A 24,291-nucleotide genomic window follows, 5' to 3' on the forward strand; every position below is an offset into this window, starting at 1 on the left:
CTACACGTGGCCCCCTTTTGAGAGATAAGCAATCAGTGCTACCACCACCCCGATGTACACTCCTGTGCCAATGGTTATGGAGAGCGCAGCAAGGAAGAGAGCTCGGCGGGAAGCTGAACTGGCCAGATGAAAATCTCCTTTGGAGACAGCCTTGCTGGTCTGGAAGGAGAAGAAATGTTTGTTGCTCACAGCTGTACCAACCTGGCCTTTAACCAGCATGCAGTTGTTTCATTACTGAGTCAGTGCTTCTTCTCTGGCCACTGCATCCCACGGAGGCTGGGAACAGACAGCAAGGTGTCTGTCAGTCTGGGAGGGCTCAGAACAGCAGTGCCACCTGCACACATTTCCCTGTGGATTTAGCCTCCAAGGGAAGCATGGGCTTCAGCTACTTGTCTGAAAGCACCCATCTGGGCACTCAGCCAGAGCTGTGGGTGGGTGGCTGGACCCTTGTAAGACCTCAGTGCATGGGGTGGTGGCTGTGCGGTACTGACCAGATACCAGTGACCCTATACAGAGATGTAATGAGTACTGCCTAGGCTCAGGGAGCTGACTCTGGATGGCATGTTCTGTTGGTCCATCTGTGCTGCCACCTGATTCCTGCATGAGGTTTTCTGCTGAAGCCTATTTGCTCTTGAAGGGCTGATGAAACCAGCAGTGGAGACAGAACTCCATCTCTCTAGAAGAGGATGGCAACTTCCAGCTTCTCTGAGTGCTCAGGGCATATTCCAAGCCGGTCTTTTTATTACCTATTACTTGAGTTCAGGTTGCCACGTGGGTATCAATGCACTCACTGTGCAGACACCAAACAAAGAAATGGTCCTTCCCTCAGTGAGTGAACAAAGGGAGTAGTTATAGCAAATGGAGCTAGATATAAATTGCCCCACGTACATCATCACGTGGAGAGTGCACTATGTGGAAAAACGTGAAATCAACTCACCAGCTCTGTGCCAGGCACTCATGTAATATATTTTTCCATTTCTGTTCCTATCCTCTTGATTTAACTTCTTAATGCCTCCCCCCATCTATTCTTGGTGCGGCACCATCCATGCAAATGTGAAGTAAATCCCCTGGCTCTGCATGATTATTCTGGGTCAACAGAAATGTAAGTGAGCCCAGGCTCTGGCCTAAGCTGTCAAGAAAGCAGCAGCTCCTCTGAGCTGCTGCAGCCTGAGGGCTATTGCCTTTCCAGCCTCTGCCAGCTTGGCATTGGCTCCCACAGGTTAGCCAATGTGCATCAGAAACAAGTGCAAGAGAGGAGCTGTAGTGTGATATGGACACCAAGCTCCCCTTTGCATCCAGACTCCAGAGCAGCCTGGCTCCTGTGGCATGAGGTGCCTAGTCTGGGTCATGGTGTAGAACTCACATTACTGGAGAATGGGAGGACAGGTGGGAAAAAGCCATTTTCCTGAACCTGGTTGGAGGAGAAGCTGGGCAAGGGGCCAAGAGGAGCCCCAGTTCCCTAAAAACAGCCAAAAATCCCAAAGGAAAAGCCTGACTCCAGTAGCCCACAACAAAACTGGAGGGGTTGCAACCCTACAACAATTGTGGAGACATCCAGGAGCACCCTTTGTCTCAGCCCTCAGAGTTATGGCTGTGGCACAGAGATGAGCCTTAGATTCAGAAAGGTGCTGATCACCTCCAGGGCCGCTGTGGCTTTCAGGGCCCTTGCTTTAGCACTTGGCACATGCAGGCAAGCAAAGGGATTCCTTACCCCTTGGGAGAAGTAGAAGGCAGCAATCCCCAGGGGCCAGAAGCAGCACAGCATGGAGAAAAGAGCCAAGCCCAAGTGGTCCCGGGGGGGAAGCATCAGGAAATGATCCTCACTTTCGCTGTCGCTGGAGGAGTCGCTCTGCAAAACCAGATGGATTCAGCACATGCCCACCTCCCCGTGCCGCTCTGCAGGCTGCATCTCAGCACCTCGCCTCCCAGCTCCCACTCCCTCCTGGTCCCGTCACGTATTCTCATACAATTCCCACTGGCAAATTCAAGGAGTAAATTTCAAAAATATTTTAGACTCTTCAGCATGGTTTCATGAGGAACAACATAGCTCAGCAAATTCAAGAGTGGAATGGATTCTCGGCTCCCTGCCAGAGCAAATGCTGGGGGTCTGGGATTTCCCTGCATTAGAGAGAGTCTTAAACTGAAATATCTTCAGCTTTGGCAGAACTGACTGTTTGTCAGCTTGAACAAACTTAAACAAAGTGACTTATCCCCATTAGAGACTAGGAGATCAATATCCTGCTAAACTAATTTAGGAAGTGAGGGAAAGCATTTGAAGTGGATCCTACCTTGCAGGGGCAGCATGCCCTGTCCCCTTAGTGAGTCACTGCCAGTGGCTGTGCCGAGCCCTCTTGCCTTTGGGCACCGCTGGGTAGCCTCAGAACACCCTGCAAGTGATGTGCCTTGGTGGGGAAGGGATGCAGAGGTGGGGACATCCCTGCTGCCATCTGAACAGGCCACATCACCAACACCAAATGTAGCAGAGCTGTGCTGGGTCATCAGGCATCAGCTCCAGCGAGCTCTGGGACCCTCTCCCACTTCTCAAGATCCTGGGTGGTATTTCCCAGCCTTGGCACCACTGCTCAAGCCATAGTGGGGGACAGTGCAGCAATGAGGCTGCTTTGTCAGCTTCATTCTTCCTGTGCAGGATTCATCCTGTCTTTATATATATAAAGCTTTCTCTCAGCTGCTGCCATCAGGCATGTGAATTTTGCTGTTATGCAAAAATTGCTGTTTCTCTTTAGCTCAAGTGCCACAGCAGCAGCAGCCTGCCCTTGTCAAAGCATCCCCATTTCCCAAGGGTCCCGCAGAGACCCACCTCCCTTTTATTCTCAGCAGCAGGCAGCCAGGCTGCTCTTAGGAAAGCTGACCTCCTTCCGAGGTCAGCAGTGAGGAAAAAGGAGCAGAAATGATAAGGAGGAAGAAGAAATACTGGGTGCACAGGGAGGCTGGTGAGGCAGGAGATGGTAGGATTTGGGGGGGAGTTCTGGGTAAAGAAGGGAGAATAAATTATCAAGAATTTGAGGCAATGTCCAGAAAGAATGACCACATGAGTTTAGTGCCATACCACCTGTCCAAGCTCACCTCATACTCCTGGAGCTCCTCTTCCTCCACTTCATAGGAAACAGTTTGGATGCGGATGTCACTCTCTACCAGGCAAGACCCTTGTGCCTCATGCCCTTCAGGAGCTTCAGATGGAGCTTCTTTGCTTTCTGTAAAAGTGGTCTCACAGCTTTCCATTTTGCTGTCCTTGGCCTTGAGAGCAGTCTCATCCTTCACAAGGATGAAACTGGGGCCATACAAAGCTTCAACAGCCAGCTGCAGGGAACTGGCATCCAGCAACTGGTGAGTCCTGGCACCGCCAGTGTTTTGGAATATGTAGGAATACAGTTTCCCTTGGCAGCGATGACTGGGGTAATCCTGGCTGTGATGCTGGTGGTAAGAATAGCTGCTGCGAAGGTGTCCATTGGATTTGGCCAAGAGCGGGTTTTGAAGCTCACGCACGCTTTCCATGCTGCCGGCAGTGGTTCTGGTGGGGAGATCCTGCAGGAGAAGAGGGGATGGGAGGAAGTAGGCTGTTATTTTGGCAAGGTAAGGGAGCAGAAAAGCCTCTCACCCATGCAGAGCCAAAGTTGAGAGGGTAGCGGGAACAGAAAAATTCAGCAATACCGGAGAAAACAAGAACCCTCCCCGCCTCTGCACAGATTGAATGCTATCTCCCCAGCTGGTAGCAAGATAAGGATGCACCCCTGCAACAAGGTTATCTGATTCCATCTGGATTAAGATGAGGATTTGCTGTATCTATAATGCATTTTAAGTTGGCCATATGCAGCCTGACGGGAAAGAACCTACTGCATCTTTTCTGCTGGTTCATAATGTGTGCTGTGACGAAGACTGACAGCACAGAAGTAGATAAGAGACTGACAATCACTCAAGGGGCCTCCCTGACCTCCCAAAGCAGAGGGTCGCACAGTGGATTATATCCCTCTGGACATTACACATGCACCTAACTGGCTTTCAGGTGCACAGGAAGTCCTCTAGGACTCATCCAAGGCTGAGCTGGGGCTGAGGCAAGTGCAGTGAGCCACAAAGAGAAGCCAGGGGGCTGCTGTGAGCCCTCAAGTTGAGGACATGGAGGTGGTGTTTAGGCTGGGGTGGGAGTGTTGGATGCTCAGCCAGCTGTGAGGAGGAAGAGAAGGATGTGGAGATTAAAGGGCAGACTCTGTGGGGTTTGGTCCACTTTGAAATGATGAAATTTTCAGTAAATGATCCATCACATCAAAGCGCTGTTTAAACCAGCTCCATCCCTGGGTACAGTAGCAGCCAGCCAGCCTTGGCTCTGGGCCACCAGCTTCAGAAAATGCTGAGTCCAAATGGGATCCTCAGATACAAAGGTCAATGTGGGTTTCTTCCTCAGGGAAATTCACTCCCTCTCCCTTCCTCCATTTCAGAGTACTGAAACCTTGTGCTGTTCTTATTATTTTTTTCCCCATTAAAATTTCTGAGATGAAATATTTCCACCCCTTTCCTTCAGAGGAGCATTTACTATTTTGGCTTCCCAACCCACCTTGGAACAAAGAAAAAGTACCATGAAATAGCAGCGTTCCCAGAAGAGAGAAATGATTACTTTGCCCTCTTCACTACCTGAGCCCCGGGTTTTACAGTCTCTCTAGCATTTTCCCAGCTCCCAGACCATGCCACCTTATTGCCTTGCAACCCCAAATGTTCCTGTCCTCCTTAGAGACCTCGGTCACTGACTCCTTGGCAGGATGCTGTGTAGCAGGGTCACACTTCCTCCTGCTATAAGAATCCCTGAGGTGCACTAGGTTTTCTGATAGACACCATATCACCTTGGCTTTAAATCTCAAGAAAGAAATATAAACAAAGAAACAGAAGACTTTAGAGAGTGTAAAGCCCAAGCATTCCTGTTTCCTTTGCCAAACCCTGCCACATCATGCAGGTTTGGGAGCTGTGCAGGGTTTTAAAGGGACCTGTCCGTTGGCTTTGTTCTGGCAGTGGTCATCATATTTTGGAAATCTGCTCAGGAAAATGGAACTGTTCAAAAGCCCTCTCGTGATGCTAAAACTCTGTGCATTTTGGTGAATGCTCTTCACTTCTCCCTTCCCAAAATCATTCCCTGCCTTCTGCAGTCTCCCACCTTTCTAATAAAGACTGTAATGGCTCATGCAGCAGATGGTCATTAAGTATTTTCAAAATATTTAAGGGAGATCCATATTTGTAGCAAAAGGGTTGGTTTTTTTTCCTGCACAGACACAGAGAAGCTCAAAGCTACATCCCAGTTATTAGGCAAGGAAACCACAATCCTCTTCTTTGCTTACCTTAACGTGCAAATTAGATTTCTAATAATATAACTTAATTTTTAACAAAACAGTAAGGAGAGACTAGTCACCAAGTGTCATTTGAGAGCAGCAGCCAAAGCAGAAGCCCAGTGCTAGTGAGAAAAAACTGACATTTTTGGTACAGCATCCATGCCTCATCTCAAGAAATTATTCTGGCAGCAAGCTAGGGTAGGAAGGAATGGGATCTTGCTGGGAACTGCTGAAGGGATTCATTTCCAAATGTGTTCAGAAACACCAGCAGATGGACTGCGGGCAGGCTGCTGGCCACTGGGCAGCAGGTGCTGCCTGTGTGGAAGTTGCTGTGCTTGTCACTTTGGGTCCTCAGCAACAGGCTGGAGAAGGAGCAGAGCTGCACAGAAAAAGCCATACATTCACAGCAGCAAGCACTGGGAAACACAGCGTGGGAGGGGGAAAGAAGGGAAGGAGCTGGGAGGAATTGGAAACCTAAAAGGCAGTTTGGGAGGTGCCAGGGAACCAGTGTGGGAAGAGTGCATCTATGTAGCTGGACTGATGCTGGACATGGACTCTGTTGAGTCCCAAACGATGCTACAGGGGCTGGTAGGAGATGTCTCACTGACCTGGGCTGTGGGGGAGAGGCAGGCAGGGCTCGCAGGCAGCAAGCATCCTAGGGTGAACATACCTTGGAAGAGTAACAGTGTGGGTAGAAAAAGAAATCACAGGAAAAAACTCCTGAAGTGTGGGGAAGTCTGTGAATGTGGGCTGGGCAGGGCTGAGGCTTCATCCCAGGGGAGCAGGATGAGCTCGAGCCTCTCTGGTCCCTCAAACTGTCCTGGAGCTGCCCTTAGAGCAGAGCCAGGATCTTGGAGCTGCTGCATGAATCATGGACACAGGGCAGGGCTACAGCTAGAAGGATTTAGTCTGTGCTACTCTTGTACCCTCTGGAATTATAAAAGATTTACCTGTACTAAAGTCTCTTTTCCTTGCTGCCTTCCACTCTTGGGAGCTGGGGCTGATGCTCTCCCTGGGAGCAAGATGTGGTACTAACAGATCTGCAGGGACAAGAGGAAAAGTGCAGAAGATCTTACAGTGCTTCTGATGAATAAGCACAGGAGCCACCAGCTGTAGCCTTAGTGCCCAGTCCTGGCACTTGTCAGCAGTGGAGAAGGGACAACAAGGGCCAGTGTCACAACATGCTTACAGCAGTGTGCTCAGGCCTGCTGGAAAGCAGGCAGGCTGAAACCTTCCTCTCCACTAACTGATGTCCCAGTACCAGAGGGATTAGAGATGCTTCCCACTCCTCAGTCACCAAGACCAGCACATCACATAGAGACCATGTACCAAATGGTATGGGTTTGCAGGGGGAGACAAGGGCCATCAGGCCTCTAGAGATGGCATTAGCGAGGGAATGGCAGAGAGGGTGAGGACCAGCCCTGCACACACATGCGCAGGGAAGGAGAGAGTCAGACCAACCCTGCAGTTGTCCCCAAATCCCATTTGAGTTATCTGGATCCCACAGTGAATTTAGCCACACAGGGACTTAAAAAAGGAAGCCTGGTAGTAAAGCAAGCCTGGTGATAAAGAAAGCTTGTTAATAACCAAGATTGGGGAAAGAGGAATGAAGCCAGAAGATGAAAGCAAGAAAGCAGTAAAAGAGAAAATTGTCAAAGAGTGGTCACTCTGACCTGTTTACCAGCAAGACTGGATAGTCTGCATATCCATTAGCCCCATGGGGCTAGTCTGGGCAGCACTGACAGCAGGTAATGGTGGTGAGATGCTGCTAGGTGCACAGGGAGGCACATACAAGCACATACAAACACACAAGCTCAACGTGGGCACACCTGGGAGGAGGCAGACTTCAGTGCCCTAGTTGAGCTGAACCATCGCTGCAGCTCTACTGCTGCCTGACAGCTGCTGGCTCCCTACCGAACTGCATCCCCTTGTGCGCGGCTGCTCCTGTAACCAGCTGGCTGAGCAGGGCCCCCCACGCTCCCCAGCCTACTTGCTGCAGTCCCCAGCAGAGTGGGAAATGCACAGCTGCGATGTGTATTCTCAGCTTCTTAAGGCGAGTACTGGGTAAAAGGAGCCAAAATAAGGCATGAAAATAAAGAGGTAGCAAATTTAGCTTCCTATTTCACAGATCTCACCTCCACACCACATCCCTTGAGGCAGTTCTCAGAGGGACCCTTGGCACAGATGCCAGCTGTGATAAGCCAGTTAATGATGAATTAAGTAGCTGTTCCAGGAATCAATCATCATTTAATTGCCCTGTCAAGCAAACACTCTGCCTTGCTTCCCGGGCTCATTAGCAGGTTGTGGCTGTGATGCATGTCCCCAGACTCCCGAGTGAGAAGGTTAGCCCACCTTGGCGGAAGGCTTTCCCTTTCAGGACAGCACCAGGGGAGGTCGGTGCCCTGAGGTACTGGTTGTACCACTGCACTGCCATGCCCTGGCTGGTCTGAGGGCAGGGGACACTGTGAATGCCTGTTCCTGATCGAGCTGATGTTAAGCAGCACCATGGCCAGGTACAGCTGCCATAAGCCCCAGGACAGATGTGGACCCACTCCTGATGGAATAGGAAAGCATAGGAGATTTGTCTAGCACATGGCCCTGAGCCCAAACCCTCCTAGGAGCTCTCAGAAGGTGCTTTGGATCTTCTAAGCAGAGGCCCAAGTCCTGCCAGGACACAGTACCTCTGCCTCTGGGCAACCAAGCTTATGATTCTGCCCAAGAGAAAACCATCTCACAAAGGCTGCTGAGAAGCAAAGGAAGAGCTGCCTGGGCAGCTGTCATTTGGGGGGGAGGGGGGAGGAGGGGGGGTGACAGAAGGGCTGTGAAAGCTCATGGACAATGTGTCTGGCAGTAGTGGACCAAGTCCTCTCTCAGCCACAGGAGCCTGTGCAGCAGTATGGACACCTAGCATGTCTCAGCCCTGAGCCCTGCAGGGTGAACCACAGCTCAAGGCTCCGGAGAAGGAAGTGCTTTCATCAGCACCACAGACACGACTGCAGAAAGCAGTTTTGCTCCAGCCAACACTCAAGCCCTCCCATCGGTGCTCGTCTCCACACCACTGCTTCTGTCTTGGGCAGAGCACCAACATGCAGATTGAGAGGCTGTTCATCCCTGGGGTATGACAAAGCCTTCACCAGTCCTGGGAAAGGTTGCTGTGGCACAAGCATCAGGTGAGGTGGCCTTGGGGACAGAAAGGTCAGCAGGGTGATGTGAGGGAGGCAGGTCTCAATGTGGGGCAGGAAGGAAGGGTGGAGAGACATGACAGCCCCAATGGGGCTGGCAGAGTTGGTACACAGAGAAACAAAAGAGCACAGTAAGGACAGCAGTGGGAAGGGAAATGGTGGGCAAGAAGCATGGGGCAGGGGAAGCACAGTGACATCTGAGCCAGAGAGCTGGACCCTGGCTACCGACATGGAGAAGGAAAGGACTATGAAGCAGCTGGAGGGGAAAGAGTTGGTGAGGACCAGGAGGGGAGGAAGAGGATGACACAAAGCCTGTGGACTTGGATTAGAGGGAGGATAGCTGAGGCATTTGTGATGTAGAGAATCTGATTCACACCTTTGATGCAGCTGGTTTGATAGAGCTGGAAAGGAGTGAATAAAGTGCTTGTTCTGATCTCCTGACAGGTGGAAAGCCAGTACCAAAGGGCTACTAGCTCCAACAGAGACAAAATTGCTCTGAGAATTGGGATGTGATGGGCTGCTTTTCAAGGATCACAAGTCAGATTGGGCAATTTCCGGTGGAAATCGAGTCTTTATTGTCTCTGATAAAAATGTTTCTCTGTGGCAGTGTTCTGACCCAGCTATGCTCAAAACTAAGGTGTTGCTCCTAATGCTAAGGAGCAGCAAATCCATCCCTGGGGGCTGTCAGGGAAGAGCCAGGCTGGTTTTGGAGAAGCCGTTCCAGGAACTCTGCAAGGCTGGGGCTCCCCCACCGCCCTGTCCCCAGCGCCTGTGGCAGCAATCTGGACACACTGCCCGTGCGCATCACATCAACAGGGGAGTAGTGGAAACTCCATTGCCTCCGAGTAGGCATCCCCAGAGCACCCAGCTTCATACCGGCAGTGCCTGCACACAGGCGCCGGCAGGGTGTTCGTGGCTGCCGCGTCCCCCGCCCCGGCAGCGTCTGGCGCTCGCCAGGCGGCCGCCAGGTGTCCCCGGAGCTCCGCGCAGCGCCCGGCGCGCCCCGCACCGCCCCGCACCGCCCCGCACAGCCCCGCACCGCACAGCCCCGCACCGCACAGCCCCGCACCGCCCCGCACCGCCCCGCACCGCACCGCCCCGCACCGCCCCGCACAGCCCCGCACAGTCCCGCACCGCCCCGCACAGCCCCGCCCCGCACAGCCCCGCACCGCACAGTCCCGCACCGCCCCGCACAGCCCCGCACCGCACCGCCCCGCACCGCACAGCCCCGCACCGCCCCGCACCGCCCCGCACCGCACCGCCCCGCACCGCCCCGCACAGCCCCGCACAGTCCCGCACCGCCCCGCACAGCCCCGCCCCGCACAGCCCCGCACCGCACAGTCCCGCACCGCCCCGCACAGCCCCGCACCGCACCGCCCCGCACCGCACAGCCCCGCACAGCCCCGCACCGCCCCGCACCGCACCGCCCCGCACAGCCCCGCACCGCCCCGCACCGCCCCGCCCCGCCCCGCCCCGCACAGTCCCGCACAGTCCCGCACCGCCCCGCACAGTCCCGCACCGCCCCGCACCGCCCCGCCCCGCACAGTCCCGCACCGCCCCGCACAGCCCCGCACCGCCCCGCACCGCACCGCCCCGCACCGCACCACCCCGCACAGTCCCGCACAGTCCCGCCCCGCACAGTCCCGCACCGCCCCGCACAGTCCCGCCCCGCACCGCCCCGCACCACCCCGCACAGTCCCGCACCACCCCGCACAGTCCCGCACCGCCCCGCACCGCACCGCACAGCCCCGCACCGCACAGCTCCGCACCGCACCGCACAGCCCCGCCCCGCCCCGCCCCGCACCGCCCCGCACAGTCCCGCACCGCACAGTCCCGCACCGCCCCGCACCGCCCCGCACAGCCCCGCACCGCCCCGCACAGTCCCTCCCCGCCCCGCACCGCCCCGCCCCGCACAGTCCCGCATCGCCCCGCACCGCCCCGCACAGCTCCGCACAGTCCCGCACAGTCCCGCACCGCCCTGCACAGTCCCGCACAGCCCGAACAGACCCGCACCGCCCCGCACCGCCCTGCACCGCCCCGCACAGCCCGAACAGCCCCGCACAGCTCCACACAGCTCCGAACAGCTCCGCACAGCCCCGCACCGCCCCGCACCGCTCCGCACAGCCCCGCACCGCCCGAACAGTCCCGCACAGCCCCGCACAGCCCGGCACCGCCTGAACAGCCCCGCACAGTCCCGCACTGCCCGAACAGCTCCGCACCGCTCCGGCCGTGGGGCCCGGCCGCTCCCCAACCCCGCCCGCCGCCGGCACTCGGAGCATAGCGGGGCCGGGACGGCGGCTGCGGGCAAAGCCTGGGCCCGGTGCCTGTATGTCCAGATCGCTGGGGACGGCTACGGCGCCCCAACACCCCATGGCTGGCGCTGGCTCCTCTAGTGGGAGCACGGCGTCGGCCCGGGGTCCGAGCTCACCGAGCCTGCCGGGTGCACCTCGCCGTGCCTCTCAGGCACGAGAGATACGGGAAGGGCTCACCGAGCTGGTGATGCGGGATGGAGGCAGCATGGATGGTGATGGAAATAAAGCACATGGTGGTGTGGGTGGCTAGGTGTAAAATTAGCAGATTTGGACTCTCTCGGCATTCCTTTTTTTCAGCAGGAAACGCAAACAAGTAAATAAGGTGGCTGTCGGAAGTTTCTGCAGGCTGTCCTGTGTACATGGGATCAGGCAGGAGAGGAGGCAGTGTAGGGGGGCTGCTCCTGGGACTGGCTCAGAGCTGGAGGGCAGCAGAGTGGCCGTGGGGTGCCCAACTGAGGCAGAGCAGACTGGGTGACCTGGCTGGCAGCACGGGGCCAGGGAAGTGCACCAGGAAAGGATCAGGGATGGGCAAGTTCGGGAGGTTCCAACAGCCACACTGGGACAGTCCTCTCAGCCTCAGAGCACTTCTGATGGGTTTGCACCCAACCAACCAGCAGCCCTGCAGCACCTTCAACAAAAAGCCCCGGTGAGAGGCTTTAAAAGGGCACATGACGCCAAACAAAGCTGATGGATTGCTTTCACCAGAGGCTTCTTCACTTCCCTGTACGGGAACCCAGCAGGGTTGCTGGGAGGCAGTGGAGGTCAGGGCAATGACTCCCAGGCGTGGAGGCTTGCTGGGACAGTCAGCATCTCCATCCCTTTGAGGCATCAGCCAGTGAAGACAGCTTTGGAGGCTGTTGGGCTCTCACTGCTTATCTCAGCCAAAAAATACCAGTCCAGGGTCAGGGGAGACTAATTCCCCTGCCTGCTACAACACCTATGTCACTGTCCTGGAGAAATATGAGCTCGGACTGGGTCTGGGCTTCTACCTCCTCTTCCTCAGCTCACGACCACCCTAAGGAAGTACCCTAAGGCCGCTCTCTGGGGCGAGGGGCATTGGCATCTTGCCCTCAATGTAGAAAACCTACTTGAAAACATTCATACATACAGAGCCACTGAGAACCAAACTCCCTGACACCTGGGCTCCAATGCTTCCAGCACAGAGGCAGCCCAACCCCTGTCCTGAGACCAGCCTCCTTGCTCGGAGTGGCCAAAGAGACAAAAAGTATCCCACTGGACTGCTCACAGAGGTCCTTCAAGATGTGTTTACTACCAAGACGTTCTCTCTGCCACTGAAGATTCACAGAAGCTCTTGCTGGCAGACTGTAGTTTTGCTCATGGCCCATTTTCATCTGCTAATGGCTACAGTCCTTGATTTCACATCAGGTTTTCTCCATCACTATTTATACTCAGTATGGAACTGAACACAGTGGTTATCCTAAATGGCTCCATGCTCTTCTCCAAGCAGGTACTTTCATCCATACCCTTTTCTCCAGTCCCATCATCTCTACTTCAAGGCTCTTCTCCTGCCCATGAAGTCCCACAGGCCATTCATGGCTGCTGTTACCATGGGACCCTGCACCCTGTCCTCCCCACAGACCACTCTGAGAGCAGCAATACCCTGTGCTGGAGCAGACCTGTGCCTCATGCTCCCCTCCAGGACCAGCCCTGCTCCCCTTGGCCCTGCAGACCAGCCTGGGACCATTTGCAGGTCTGCGCCCCAGGGATGATCTCCCTTCACCGTCTGGGCACCCAGCACAGAAGTGGTCAGACAGGTGGGACTTGGTTTTCTTCCAGGGGAGAGGCTTGCACCGTCAGAGACCAAAATGGGGACAGGGACATAGTGCTCAAGTTGGCAGCAGTTGTCGGGGTGACAGAAAGATGTCCTCCCCTTCACAGCTGTGGCTTGATGATAGAGCAGCTTAGCCACAGCACCTAACTCCATCCTCACATCTCCCTGAAAATCCCCCTCTTATCTATTGAAGCTGGCAATGTAAAGTGTCTGTTAAGGACTGCTCATTTGTCTCTGTTTAAAACCTATCCATACTCAGATGATTCATTAGCACCCTGAAGGCTCGAGCATGCCAGCACCCTGCTTTCCCCACTGCCCTGTTTATTTTATCCATGTCTCCCTGCCTTCAGCTCAGGGCTATTTCCACCTTGCTTACTGTGTTCTGGTTCTCCTGGGGATTCACAAGGTTCCTCTGTAGTTCAGATGTTTAACTCATCTGCCAATGATGTGCTCTCTCTTTAAAAATGAGCTTATGCTGTGGAGATGATACCTCTCCAACTTAGTTTTCCAAACCCCAAGTTTCCAAAACCAGTGTGTATTTATCAGCAGTAAGCTGATTTCCTGGTCCAGCAAATAAGTGGATTGCTGTCTTCCCATCTGGCAAACCTCAGATAAACTTCAAGGTGTTAAAATTATTACTTGGGTCAAAAGGTGCAATCCAAACCAGATGTTGAGAGTCTCTTTCCTATTCCAAAATTCCATACTGCCAAAGAATACTCAAGTGGAGATGTGCCCTCTGAGTTGGAGGAGGGACAGTTCACACTCGTTTATTCTATCGTCGGGAATATGGTGAGAGGAAAGGCAACAGCTTCCCCCAGCCATCCTACAACCCTTGTCCATCCCACAGTATCAGACTCCAGGATCATGCAGAGGATAGTGCTAATTTTTTTTCCATATAGTATGGAAACAGCTGTTGCAAAACAATGTCACATTTTCTTTTCCCTGACCTTGCCAATTGCCTTGCAGAGGCGCCCTCTGGGCTGCTCCTTCATTTGCTGTATGGATGCTTTTCCTTTCTTCCTGGCCCTTTTCTCTTCCCAGGCCATGTCACCACCTCCCTGGGACAGGACTCAGGTTGCTTCTTGCACCCATCCAGAGTCATAGTGTGTTGAAAGAAGCAGCTGTGTGCTGGGTGAGCTGCACTGTTTGTCCTGTGTGGGCTGAGCGAGGACATTCTGCTCATGGTGTTTCCTTCCCAGCATGTCCCTGTTGTGTGGGACAAGCCTCAGCATCACCCTCTTGTCCTCCCCTGCCACCATGGAAGTCATGGAGAGCAGGAAGGATTTGCAGAGAAACCTCTGCCCAGCTCAGGAGCAGCACCAGAGTGGCTGTCACACGTGGCATCAAATCTCTGATGTGCCTTGGGCCAATTTTTCACACCAGCTGTTGAGCTTCCAGACATACAGCCTGGGGACAAATCCTGTGACCAGCTCTGGTTTTCAAAGTGTACCTGAAGGGTTTTACTCCAAAAGGAAGCTGGTTTAAGTGACACACCCAAAAAATACCGGGGATCATTGTAGCCTTCCCTTCCAGGTTGAGCAGTGTTTGGTTTGGTTTGCTGCCTTCTTCACTGGACAGAGAAAGAGCAACAGAAGGACAATTTGGAGGAAACCTGTAAAGGATTATTTTTCCCTCTCTAGTGCTGTGCCATGGCCCTTCACTCAGAAAAGTCAATCATTTGCCCATCTCCATTTCGACAAATAGAGAAATTCTGTCTGAAAACCTTGCCTGAAATTACCACCCTGAAAGCAGCAATGGAGTTGCAGCTCCTGCAAGTGGTACCTGCCAATCACAGGCTCAGGTCGAGGGCTTTAGAAATTAGCCAGAAAAAGGGGGGCAGCAAGGGCAGATCTTTGGATTACCTGGTGAAGTCAAAGATAGTCCTGGAAAGATGTGAGTACATCCTAACACAAGCAGAAGGCTGTGAGGGTGCCAGACAAACCAAAACGGCTTGAAGTGCCCATGCCTGTGCCAGGGGCCCACAGACTGCTCTGCCATAAGCTCCTGGGCTGGGCAGGATTGGCCCCTTTGGGGCTTGCTCCAGGGAGCTTGTAGGTGATAGAGGGGGATTTTAATGGCCAACTTTTTGCCGAGTACTTGGTCCCTTCCCTGCAATTGATGGTGATGTCTGCAGGCTGGGCTGAGGGCAGGAATGAGTTGGGTACCATGCAAAAGCAGGGATCTGCTGAACAAATTCACCATGCTGGAGCTGCAGCAAATTACTCATTCTTTAATAATGGTGTTTATTACCTGCCTCTGATGGTGGTTCAGGGCGACGAACTGAAGTGGATTCAGGTCCCCAAAGCTTTAGCTCTGCCAGCCGCTTTTACGACACAAGAAACTTTTGCCAGAGAAATGCAGTCACTGCAGTTTGACTTGGGTAATTTCTTCTCCTGACAATCTACGAAGTAACCAGCAACTATCCCTCAGAGACAAAAGCTATTTTTTTCCTTGCGTGTGGCAGGCAGGCTCAGACCCCACTTCTCTGGTTATCCCTGGTATTTATACAGCGCTACCTTCCTCCTGGGAAAAAGGTTTTTACTGGTGGCAGATCCCAAGCTAATGAAAAGGGAATTTATCTTTTTCAGAAGCAAAGGAAGCAGACCAATAAAATGGGTTTTGGGGGAGCAGCATGGCTTTTGTGAAACCCGCAGCAGCTTCGGAGAAGGAATTATAAACAGGCACTGGGTAGAGACGGAAAGTGCTTCCCATTGAAACTCCTGAACGAGTGGCTTTTTCCACCAGACACAAAATGGGAGGGCATCCTCAGGGCTATAGGGAGATGGTGCTGCTCAGGGAAGCCGTGTCGTTGGCACAAGTCACGGCACCGTCAATAGCCAGATCGACCGAGGTCCCCGGACTGTTCCCCTGCCCACCTGCATCCCGGGGATGCCCGGCAGTGGCGTGGCTGCCGCCGGCTGCTGAGGCTTCTCAGCAGAAGGAAAACCACCCCCAAACTTCAGCCGGCGGCTGAGCTGCCACCCGGGGAGGGAGTTCCAAAAGCAGGCTGGGTCCAAGGTGCCATTGCAATTGCTCCGACAGATCTGGCCTCCAAAACTTTGGTTGCAATCCTTACATTTTGGCCACGCCAGAGCCTCTGACGAGGTAATTTGTCCTGGTTTCTCCAGGTTGTAGCCTTTCATCTTTACGTCCCCCAACGTATTTTCTGACTCCCCTGGGGCCAACTCAACCTCGGCGCGGGGCTGCCTTTCCCAGGGGACGTGCTGCCATCCCACTGGAGAAGCCTGGGGACGCTGGGGACGAGCTCCCGGACCCCCCGGGAACGCCGACCGCCCGGGCGCCAGCGGGAGTGCCCCCACCCGAGAGCTGTACGCGGGTCCTTACCTGCGTGTCGAGGAAGGGCTCACCCGCCAAGTTGGAGCACCGGCGGCGGCAGGAGTGGAGAGGCGGCGGCTGGCATGACGGCGCCCGGCAGCGGCTCGGCGGCCCCGCCGCGGCCTGTGGCCGGGTGGGCTCCCGGCGGCCCTGCGGCGGGCCCGGCCGTGGGGAGCGGCGGGAGCGGCGGATCCCCGGCCGGCGGCGGAGTGCGGCAGCGCAGAGCACCGCGCGGTGCCGGCGGGGAGCGGCGCAGCGCTCCGGCTGCGGCCGGACCGCGCTTCACCTCCGCGCCCGCAGAGCCGCGCTCGCCCGCTGCTGCGATCAGCGGCTCGAGGGCTGGCTAACGGGAGTCGTGCTGCGGCTCCCGACGTGACTGCTTCTCCCGCTGCTTCCGATAACACGGCACAAACTCTCTCCTTTCTCTTCGGATCGCTGCATTTCCCAGGGCACAGCCCTTCCCACTCCCCCAGCAAGGGAAAGACCCAGTGCCAGCGAGCAGAGTTTAAAGGAAAAGGATAAAAGCGATTTCTCGGTGCCCGAGCCGGTGCTGAGGGGACAGGTAGCCCGGCCTGAGGGCTGCACCCCAGGGACAGCCAGCTCGTTTGCTGGCTCAGTCGGGTATTTTTCTGCCCTGCTCCGCAAGGACCAGGGTGGAAGGCTGATCTGCCTCACACGTATCTGGGCACCACTCCGATCAGTGGAGTTAACCCGGGTTTGCACCAGCACAGCAAGAGTCAACACCACAGCCCCAACAGCCCATTCTTCCTGCTCCCATTTCCCCCCCCACGCCCCCAAATGTCCCGGGGAGCCCGTGATGCTCCCTCACGCTCCGGCAGCTCCCTGAGCCCTGCACCGATGCCCTGCTATTCCTAAACTCCCGAGATGTCCCCCTAATAGTTTTCCCCACCTCAGGAGCACCCAGCACCGAGACGACTGTTGGCAGACACACACGCGGCTGGAGCCTGGTCTAGCGACAGCGACCTGCTTGAGCGGCAGAGAGCTGCCTGCCTTCACCCATCCTCTGTGCTGCTTTGCCAGGAGCAGTCCGTGACAGGCAGACTCAGGTGCGACCCACAGCCACCCGTGTCCACCAGCAACACTACCCAGCTGTCACCCTCCGCAGCCCACACTGAGGCTTCCTTGGGACCACGCTGTGTCTTCTCGGTACAATGCGACTTTCTGAAGGTCCAGGCTTGTCTCTAACACCTCCCAGCTTCTTCCAGGAGCTGAACTGACAGCTGATGGGCTATGTACCAGGGCAGCTGGGTCTCAAGGTCCCATTACCAGAGGGGCTGGGGCACTGGCTAGGGAAGGAGATGGGCAGGGCAGCCTCACCTCTGCTCCAGCTCTCAGATAGCTGCACATCTTTCCAGTAGCAGCAGAGACACTCTTTTGCAAAGCTAAAAGGGCTGAATTATGTGGACTAAGAACAGGACTGAAGCGTGTGTGCTCCCCAAAGAAGCAGTGACAGCTGGCCTGCTTTCCCTCCCTGGGGGTAATCTGTGTGTCCCACTGTTGGCAACTCCCAGCAGGTCTGGGGAGGATTTGAGCACAGAATGCCAGCCCTGGGCTGGGGGCCTCAGCAGGGAAGCTGTCTTTGAGGATGTCAGCCAGAGCACAAAGTCTGCTGCTATGAACAGAGGGATCTCCAGGGAAAACAGGTTCCTGTGGGCAGACACAGCCAGCATAGCTTGAGGGGAATCTAAGAAGGAAATAGTTGTCCCTATGTCCCTAGGGAGTGGGACAGACAGGAAAGGGCTAGGGGTGCAGTAAAGGAAGTTTTGCATCTCTGCCATCCTAGGTTTGTCAATCCAGATTAGAAGAATCCTTTGGAAGCGGCCTCAGGATGTGACTTGGGACACAGGGACAGAGCAGATGACATGTAGTGGTTCCTTCAGCCCTGACAACTCCAACTCCAGTAAAGTCCCAGCAGGTGCGAAGTAAAGCACTGGCTGAGTACACCTCAAGATACAGCGTGGGTGTGGGGTGAGCTGCAGCCCTGCGAGGAAGTAGAGGAGTCAGTGGGACTTGCTGTTGCATGGGTAGAAACAAACAGGTTTGGTGGCAATCGCCTTCCCTGAGTGAAAGTCCCCATAAGAGTCCTGCTCACGTCCTTGGGAGCTCTTGGGGATGTGGTCACCACTGACTGCCTCATTCCCAGTCCTGCTGTTTGCCTCAATTATGAGATCCCATACAGCTGTGTCCAGCCAGCATGGGGTAATTAAAGGCAAAGAGGCCTCATTCCACAAGGACAGCCTCTTGGCAGGGATGGAGGGGCTGTGGAGGTGTAGGGAAGCAAGACAGGCTCAAAACACCATTTCTCCCTGTCCTGGGGGAGCATGAAAGAAAAACTCAGTTGCTGGATGAAGCATCTTCATCCGTGGCCTGCCAAGGCCCAGAAAACTTCCTTGGCTTTACCACATGCAGAAGGCTGGGACCATGGAGCACAGCTCACAGAGGCAACACTGCCACCATGGTGTGCATGGTCACCTCCACCACAGCTGTCCCTGCTCATCTCCGGCCAGCTCCTTCCATCAGCCGGGGATGGCCGCTCCATCCTTCACCAGAGCCACACATATCATTGGCTTAATGTCCAGGTGCAGCAATTGCCTGGTGGGGCAGAGGATTAGCCCTCACCAACTTTTACAGATATGCTGCTTAGCAGCAGAGCTGCAGCACCGTTTCTCCTGTTTTAACAATGAGAAGGTGACATTAGCATCCCAAATCAAAGCCTCTTTGACCTTGAGCGGCTCTGAGAGAAATGTATGATACACAGATATGTACATGCTTGTGGAGGTACAGAGAAAACCAGCCTAAGTGATGTGGTCTGGGGCTTTGCTTTTATAACAGCAGCCATTCAGTCCAGATTAGAGACGGGCAGAGTCCCTGGGAGGTGACATGAGGCAAAAGGCTGTGTGACCTAGAAGAGTCAGCAAGAGATAAAACACTTCTGGGGCACTGAGGATAAGCTGCCAGTTGGAAACTTTCCTGCCCAGAAAAAGGGACAGACTCTGAAGGGAATGTAGCAAAATGTACAGAACCTCCCACTCCACAGAAACTTCTTGTTGTATTTATGCATCCTCTGGGATGAATGAAATGAAAATGGATCTCAAAACAGCCCTTTGCTCTCAGCTGCAAGGGGGACTCTGTTGAGAATCCATCCAGCAGAAGGAAATGACATCTCATTACATTAAATATTAGCTGATGCACTATCCCATTGGACTTGTTATACAATCCAAATGATGCACCTCTTAAAAAAATAATTAGAAAAAATGTTGCTGGAGACATAAAATACAAGAGGAAAAGGCTGTACTTGTGTTTCAGGCCTGCCTGGCATGGGAAGGTGGGGTTTTGTTTTGATTATGTTCTCTAAAACATTAAAATCTGCCTGCCAATACGTTCTGAGCTTCCCATGCTTCATTTAACTACAGACATAGCAACAGATAAATATGCCATGACAAATTTGGTAACACTACTTTATTGACAGCCAAAAAAACCCCAGATCACTCAAGACTAAAAGCCTGAACTCCTGCCAAACAATCACAAGCAAAGTGCTGAGATGAGAGATTTCGCGCCAGAAAGGGGCAGGCCCTACTCAAATGCCCAATAGCTGGAAGGCCTCTGCAAAGGTGAGGGTTCAGCTGCAGAGCATCCTCAAAGAAACAGAAACAGAGAGTGAAAACACAATGAAAGGGAAACACACCATACCTGAGATGACTGGTCATTGCTGCTCAGGTGACTGCATCAGCAGGACCAGAGGACATCAGAAAGGACCCACTTGTCAGAGGCACTCAGTGCACTTTGTGCCGGTGAGGTGTGCGGGGGATTTGAAGTACCTATTTATGATGGCTGAGGGGACCACCAAGCAGATTAAAGTTATATTTGCAGCTATTAAAAATGATCAGATTAGTGAAATCTAGAATGGGAGAGAAGCTTCAGAGGGATGAGCCAAAGCTAATTAATTCGGCAGCGTGATGGGAGAAGAAATTAAGCGTGGACAAGGGGAAGGTAAAACATATTGGAAGGAAAAACTCCAATGCTTCATAATCACTAGTGATTTCTAAATTAACTGGAAGCATGAAGGCAAAAAAATTATGTGGGTGTATCTGTGGACAATAGAGCAAAAACCATCTGGTTAATGTACAGTGGTGAGGAAAAAAACCACGAACATGCTGTCAGATTGCTTTCATAGAAGGATACAGAAAATAATAAAAATATTACAGTACTGTGTTGGTAATGACTCAGCTGTTCTGGATAAGTTGAGGTTTTTCAATTAGAAGACAGATCCAGATCATTTATTGTGAAGAATACAGTTAAAAAACCCCAAGTCTTCTGTAAAAGTGAAGCATTAAGCCCTGGAGGGCAGAATGAAGTTTTTTAAGTGTTTGTGAGGAAGTCTGGCCATTTAGAAGGCAGCAGTAAACAAGGCGTAAGAGATGCAGTTCCCTTACGAAACATAGCACCCAGCATCAGATCTTGTCAGGACTCTGATATGATGTGATTAGCACCTGATAACACGGGTAACTCCAACTTTAAATGTAGATAAAGCCCCTGAGAAGGCTGTGTCTGCAATATATTTGAATAGCATCCTTCTGGAATTAGTGTCATTTTCCTCCTTCATAGCAAATGTTGTCTTCTGGGGAGGCTGGAGACTAAAATGCTTCAGTGCAGTAAAATCCACAGGGAATCCCTTCCTATCGCTCCCTTGCTCCCCATCACCCACGGCCCTGAGTGTCTCATGTACCCATGTCAAAGGGGGGGCCTCCTACCCTTTGCCAGTGGTACTGCAGCAGTGTTCAGGCGTCAGGCACTTTTCTTTGGCACGCAATGGATGGAGGAAAGAGGTACTTTTGTCTTGGGGTCCCTCCCCTGCCATGGAGCCCTGGGAGATGGGCCCTGGGGGGGAGGCACGGGGTCTCCCTGCCCCTGCTCAGCCTCATTCCCCATGGGTTGGTTTGTGTTCCCCGGGGTGGCCAAGGACCCTCGGGTCCCGTGACCGGGGAGTTCCTGAGCTGAGCCCCAGCCATGTGGCTGGAGAAATAAACATCTCTGAAACATCTACCACGAATCTGTCCATATATACTTCGTTTCCACGGGACTCCTGGTTTGAAATATACTTGTTGTAGTAATCCCCGCTGCGACACTTTTGGAAAGCACCTGAATTCTGCAGTAATTAAGCTCCCAGTTGACATACTGTGAATAGACATTCAGTGTGACCTTTTCCTTACTTCAACTATGAAATCTTGCAGGATGCCTAAAGTATGTGGCAGAATCTCCAGCTCCTCACAGCATAAGAAACTCCCATTCTCCTGGACAGTTGCCTTGGGAGGACAGGACATGGAGGTCATAAAGGAAAAGGGCAAGCCCTCATGAGGGCAAGAGACCTCCATGAATTCCAAATGTCCAGAGCTGATGCTCCTGGACCACAGCCAGCTGTGGTGTAGGCTGGGAGAGCAGGGGAGCAGTGTGGGATTTTCAAGGATATGAAGGGGGCAGGAGGGAGAAGGAGGTGGTGTGTATGGCTGCAGTCACGTCATGTAGGGGATATGTTCAGGGAAATAGACATCTGGAGGGCGAGTGGGATACGGAAGGGAACCCTATGTGCTGTCTAGCTGCTTTGCATTGCTCTGGAAAAGCAAAGCAGCTCTAAACCCAGAATAGCTGCTCCATATGCTTTGGCTGTTTTCGCCCGCAGCCAGAGCTTTGTGGTAAATCTGGCCATGAAAGATAACAGTCTCTTAAAAATGCTGAGCTGGTGGGACTACTTGTCTGCCATGGACGACCTCAGAACAGTTCTTCCAGCCTGATTCACTGTGGTTCTGCAACTGTTGAAGGTAGAACTCCGAGTTATGAAGAAAATCAAGGGGGGGAATCCAAACAGCCCCAAATCTGTACTCCCATGTAGCCTGTACCAAAAAAAGCTCAGTGAACTTCAGCTGTAGAAATGTCTGAGAGGACAGGGCAGACTGTTTGAGGCCTGTCTGTGCACTTCTGCATCCTATTATCTTGAATTTAAGTCATAAACTGAAGACTTCACTTTGGCATAGTTCTTCCCAAGAATGGAAGTCTGTGACATATGGTTGCCTGGCAAATCTTGCCCATCTCTGATTTCAAGAGAAGTGAGGTCAATGGCAGACGTGATCCAGCCTTCCTGTTACCAGGGCTGGTTCTGCTGCTGGTACAGACAGCAGCCACTAGTCCCTAGGGCCTTGGAGGGCACAGAGCAAATAGCAGGATTGAGCCATGGTTTGAGATGAGATGATAAGGAGAAAACTCCTCATGTTCCATAGCTGGCTTTGAGCCAACACGGTTCAATCCTGTTCTCTCACAAGGGCCTGGACTGTGGTGTTTCACTTCATTAAAGATTCTTCTACTTACTGTCTTTTTTTTCTGTTCCTTCTCATTTTTCAGAGTTGTCCCACTCTGCCCAAAAAAAGCCACGTTAGGCGAGGACGTGTCCCAGCCTGTGCGTGTGGGGACATGGACAGTCGCAGCAGCTGGGGGCTCTCAGACTGTCTCTGTGCTGTGGTGTGGTGGCAGAAGGTTTAAGTCCAAGCCCAGGAAATACAGCTGCTACCTGAGGTGACCATCACTTGCATGATAGCAGGTCTCCCACTGACTAATTGCTGAAAAAACCCTCTTTAGAGGCTGGCAGAGTGATCCCTGGGGACCTCCTTATTCAGCTATTAGCAGGAGGCAATGCCTCTGGAAATGAAGCTTTACCAGGCTGCTGAAGCCCCAGATGAAAGGCAGGCAGCAGGGTTAGGATGAGGACATCAGCAAGCAGCTGTGTGAGCACCACAGGGACCTTCCCCATTTGTGCTCAGTCCCTTGCTGGCTCAGAGGGGCAGCGGTGGGCTGCATCTCTGTCTTTGGGATCCTGCAGTCTCCTGCAGACCCTTTAGCATCCCTCTGCCCTCCCCTGAGGGCTTGTACTCAACTTCTGAGCAGTTGAGGGCACCCTCCATGGCTGTAGTGGGGAGTGGACCTTGCACCAGGGCAGCCTCCTGAAGTAACCCCCTGCACACAGATCTGCACATCTCTTGGTTTCTCCTTGTTTCCTCATTTCTGGTATTAAATCTCTGAGAAACTGACTCTGAACATATTAAGGAAATTCAACTTGTCAAACAGGAACAGAAGAACTTTGCCCCCCCAAACCCTTAAAAAGTATTGAAATTCACTCGAATAAGCAAAAAAAAAAAAAAAAAGACGGAGCTGTCACACATGAGGCACATGAATCATCTTCAGGGAGGAAAGCAATTCTGGCAATGTCTGGGCTTGAAGTAACTGTAGTTAACATTATAATGACTCATACCACATATGCGTCATATTGCTTTTCATTAAGAGCAGCATTCTGATGTCCTGTGACTAACTGGAAGCTGGAATTGTGCTCCCAAAGCCTTGGAATGGGAACTTGTCTTGCTCATAAGTGCTGTCTTAGTGTCAAAGGCATTATCAGTCTTCAAATATTAAAATAATAATAATAATAATAATGATAATGATAATAACAATAATATTAATAATAACAACAACAGCAATAATTCTCAGATCAAGAACTTCATTCAAATGAACAAATGAGATGGGCTTTGGAGATGTCATCCCCAAGAGTGCCATGATTTTAATAGGGAGAAAATGGATAAATTGAGGGCAGGCACCTCCAGAGAGGCCATTCTTCTGCTCTCAGCTCATTAATGTCAAACCAGGTTCTTCAGCCCATTCCTGATCTTTAGACAAGGTCAAAATTTCCATTTTTGTCTCTCCACAGAAAGACTTTGGATTCCTTTTCTATAGCCCTATGACCCTATGACCCTTTCAGCACCCTCCCAACAAATTATTTGATGTGCAAATCCGTGCTAGTCAGGCATGGACATCAGCTCCTGCAGGCCAAACCACTCAGCCAACATCAACTAGACCAGCCCGTGTGTCACCAAGCCTCTGTTTGTCTGTACTTGCCAGGGGCCAGAGCTAGCGCTGACCCTTCACCCTGTGAAACAGGGTTCTGGAGGCTGGAGGAGTTTGGGGTGTCAGAGGTGAAGGGGTAATGTTGCATAAGAGATGAAATACAAAGTTGTATGAATTGGGGGCAACAAATGCAGGGGATTAAGGGAACGAACTAGTGGCAACTCACTGAGGACAACCTCAATTCTTTGAGGGCAGAAGCTGCAGTTTTTGTGGTCTCAGTCCATTACACTTGGCCAGGGGAAGTGTCAAGGCTCTGGGATGATGTCAGCTCCTCTGGTCAGGCCAGCCTTCTCCAGCATTTAAGCCTTGCTGTTGCCCCATGAGGTCAGTCAGGCTGTTTTGGGGGCTGCTTGCAGTCTGTTGGGGTGGGTCTG

General features: G+C 53.0%; 1 protein-coding gene across 1 annotated transcript; it reads right to left on the bottom strand.

Annotated features, from left to right (window-relative positions):
- SYNDIG1L (synapse differentiation inducing 1 like) lies at window positions 1–3,513 on the bottom strand (the record flags this gene model as incomplete). The annotated part of the gene is made up of 3 exons (XM_082283009.1): window positions 1–159; window positions 1,712–1,849; window positions 3,085–3,513. The coding sequence occupies 3 exons, from the start codon at window positions 3,511–3,513 to the stop codon at window positions 1–3; spliced, it is 726 nt and encodes a 241-aa protein (XP_082139135.1).
- Between the last annotated feature and the right edge of the window lie 20,778 nt (window positions 3,514–24,291).

The sequence above is a fragment of the Coloeus monedula genome, assembly GCF_965178545.1.
Source record: "Coloeus monedula genome assembly, chromosome: 6".
NCBI lineage: Eukaryota > Metazoa > Chordata > Aves > Passeriformes > Corvidae > Coloeus > Coloeus monedula.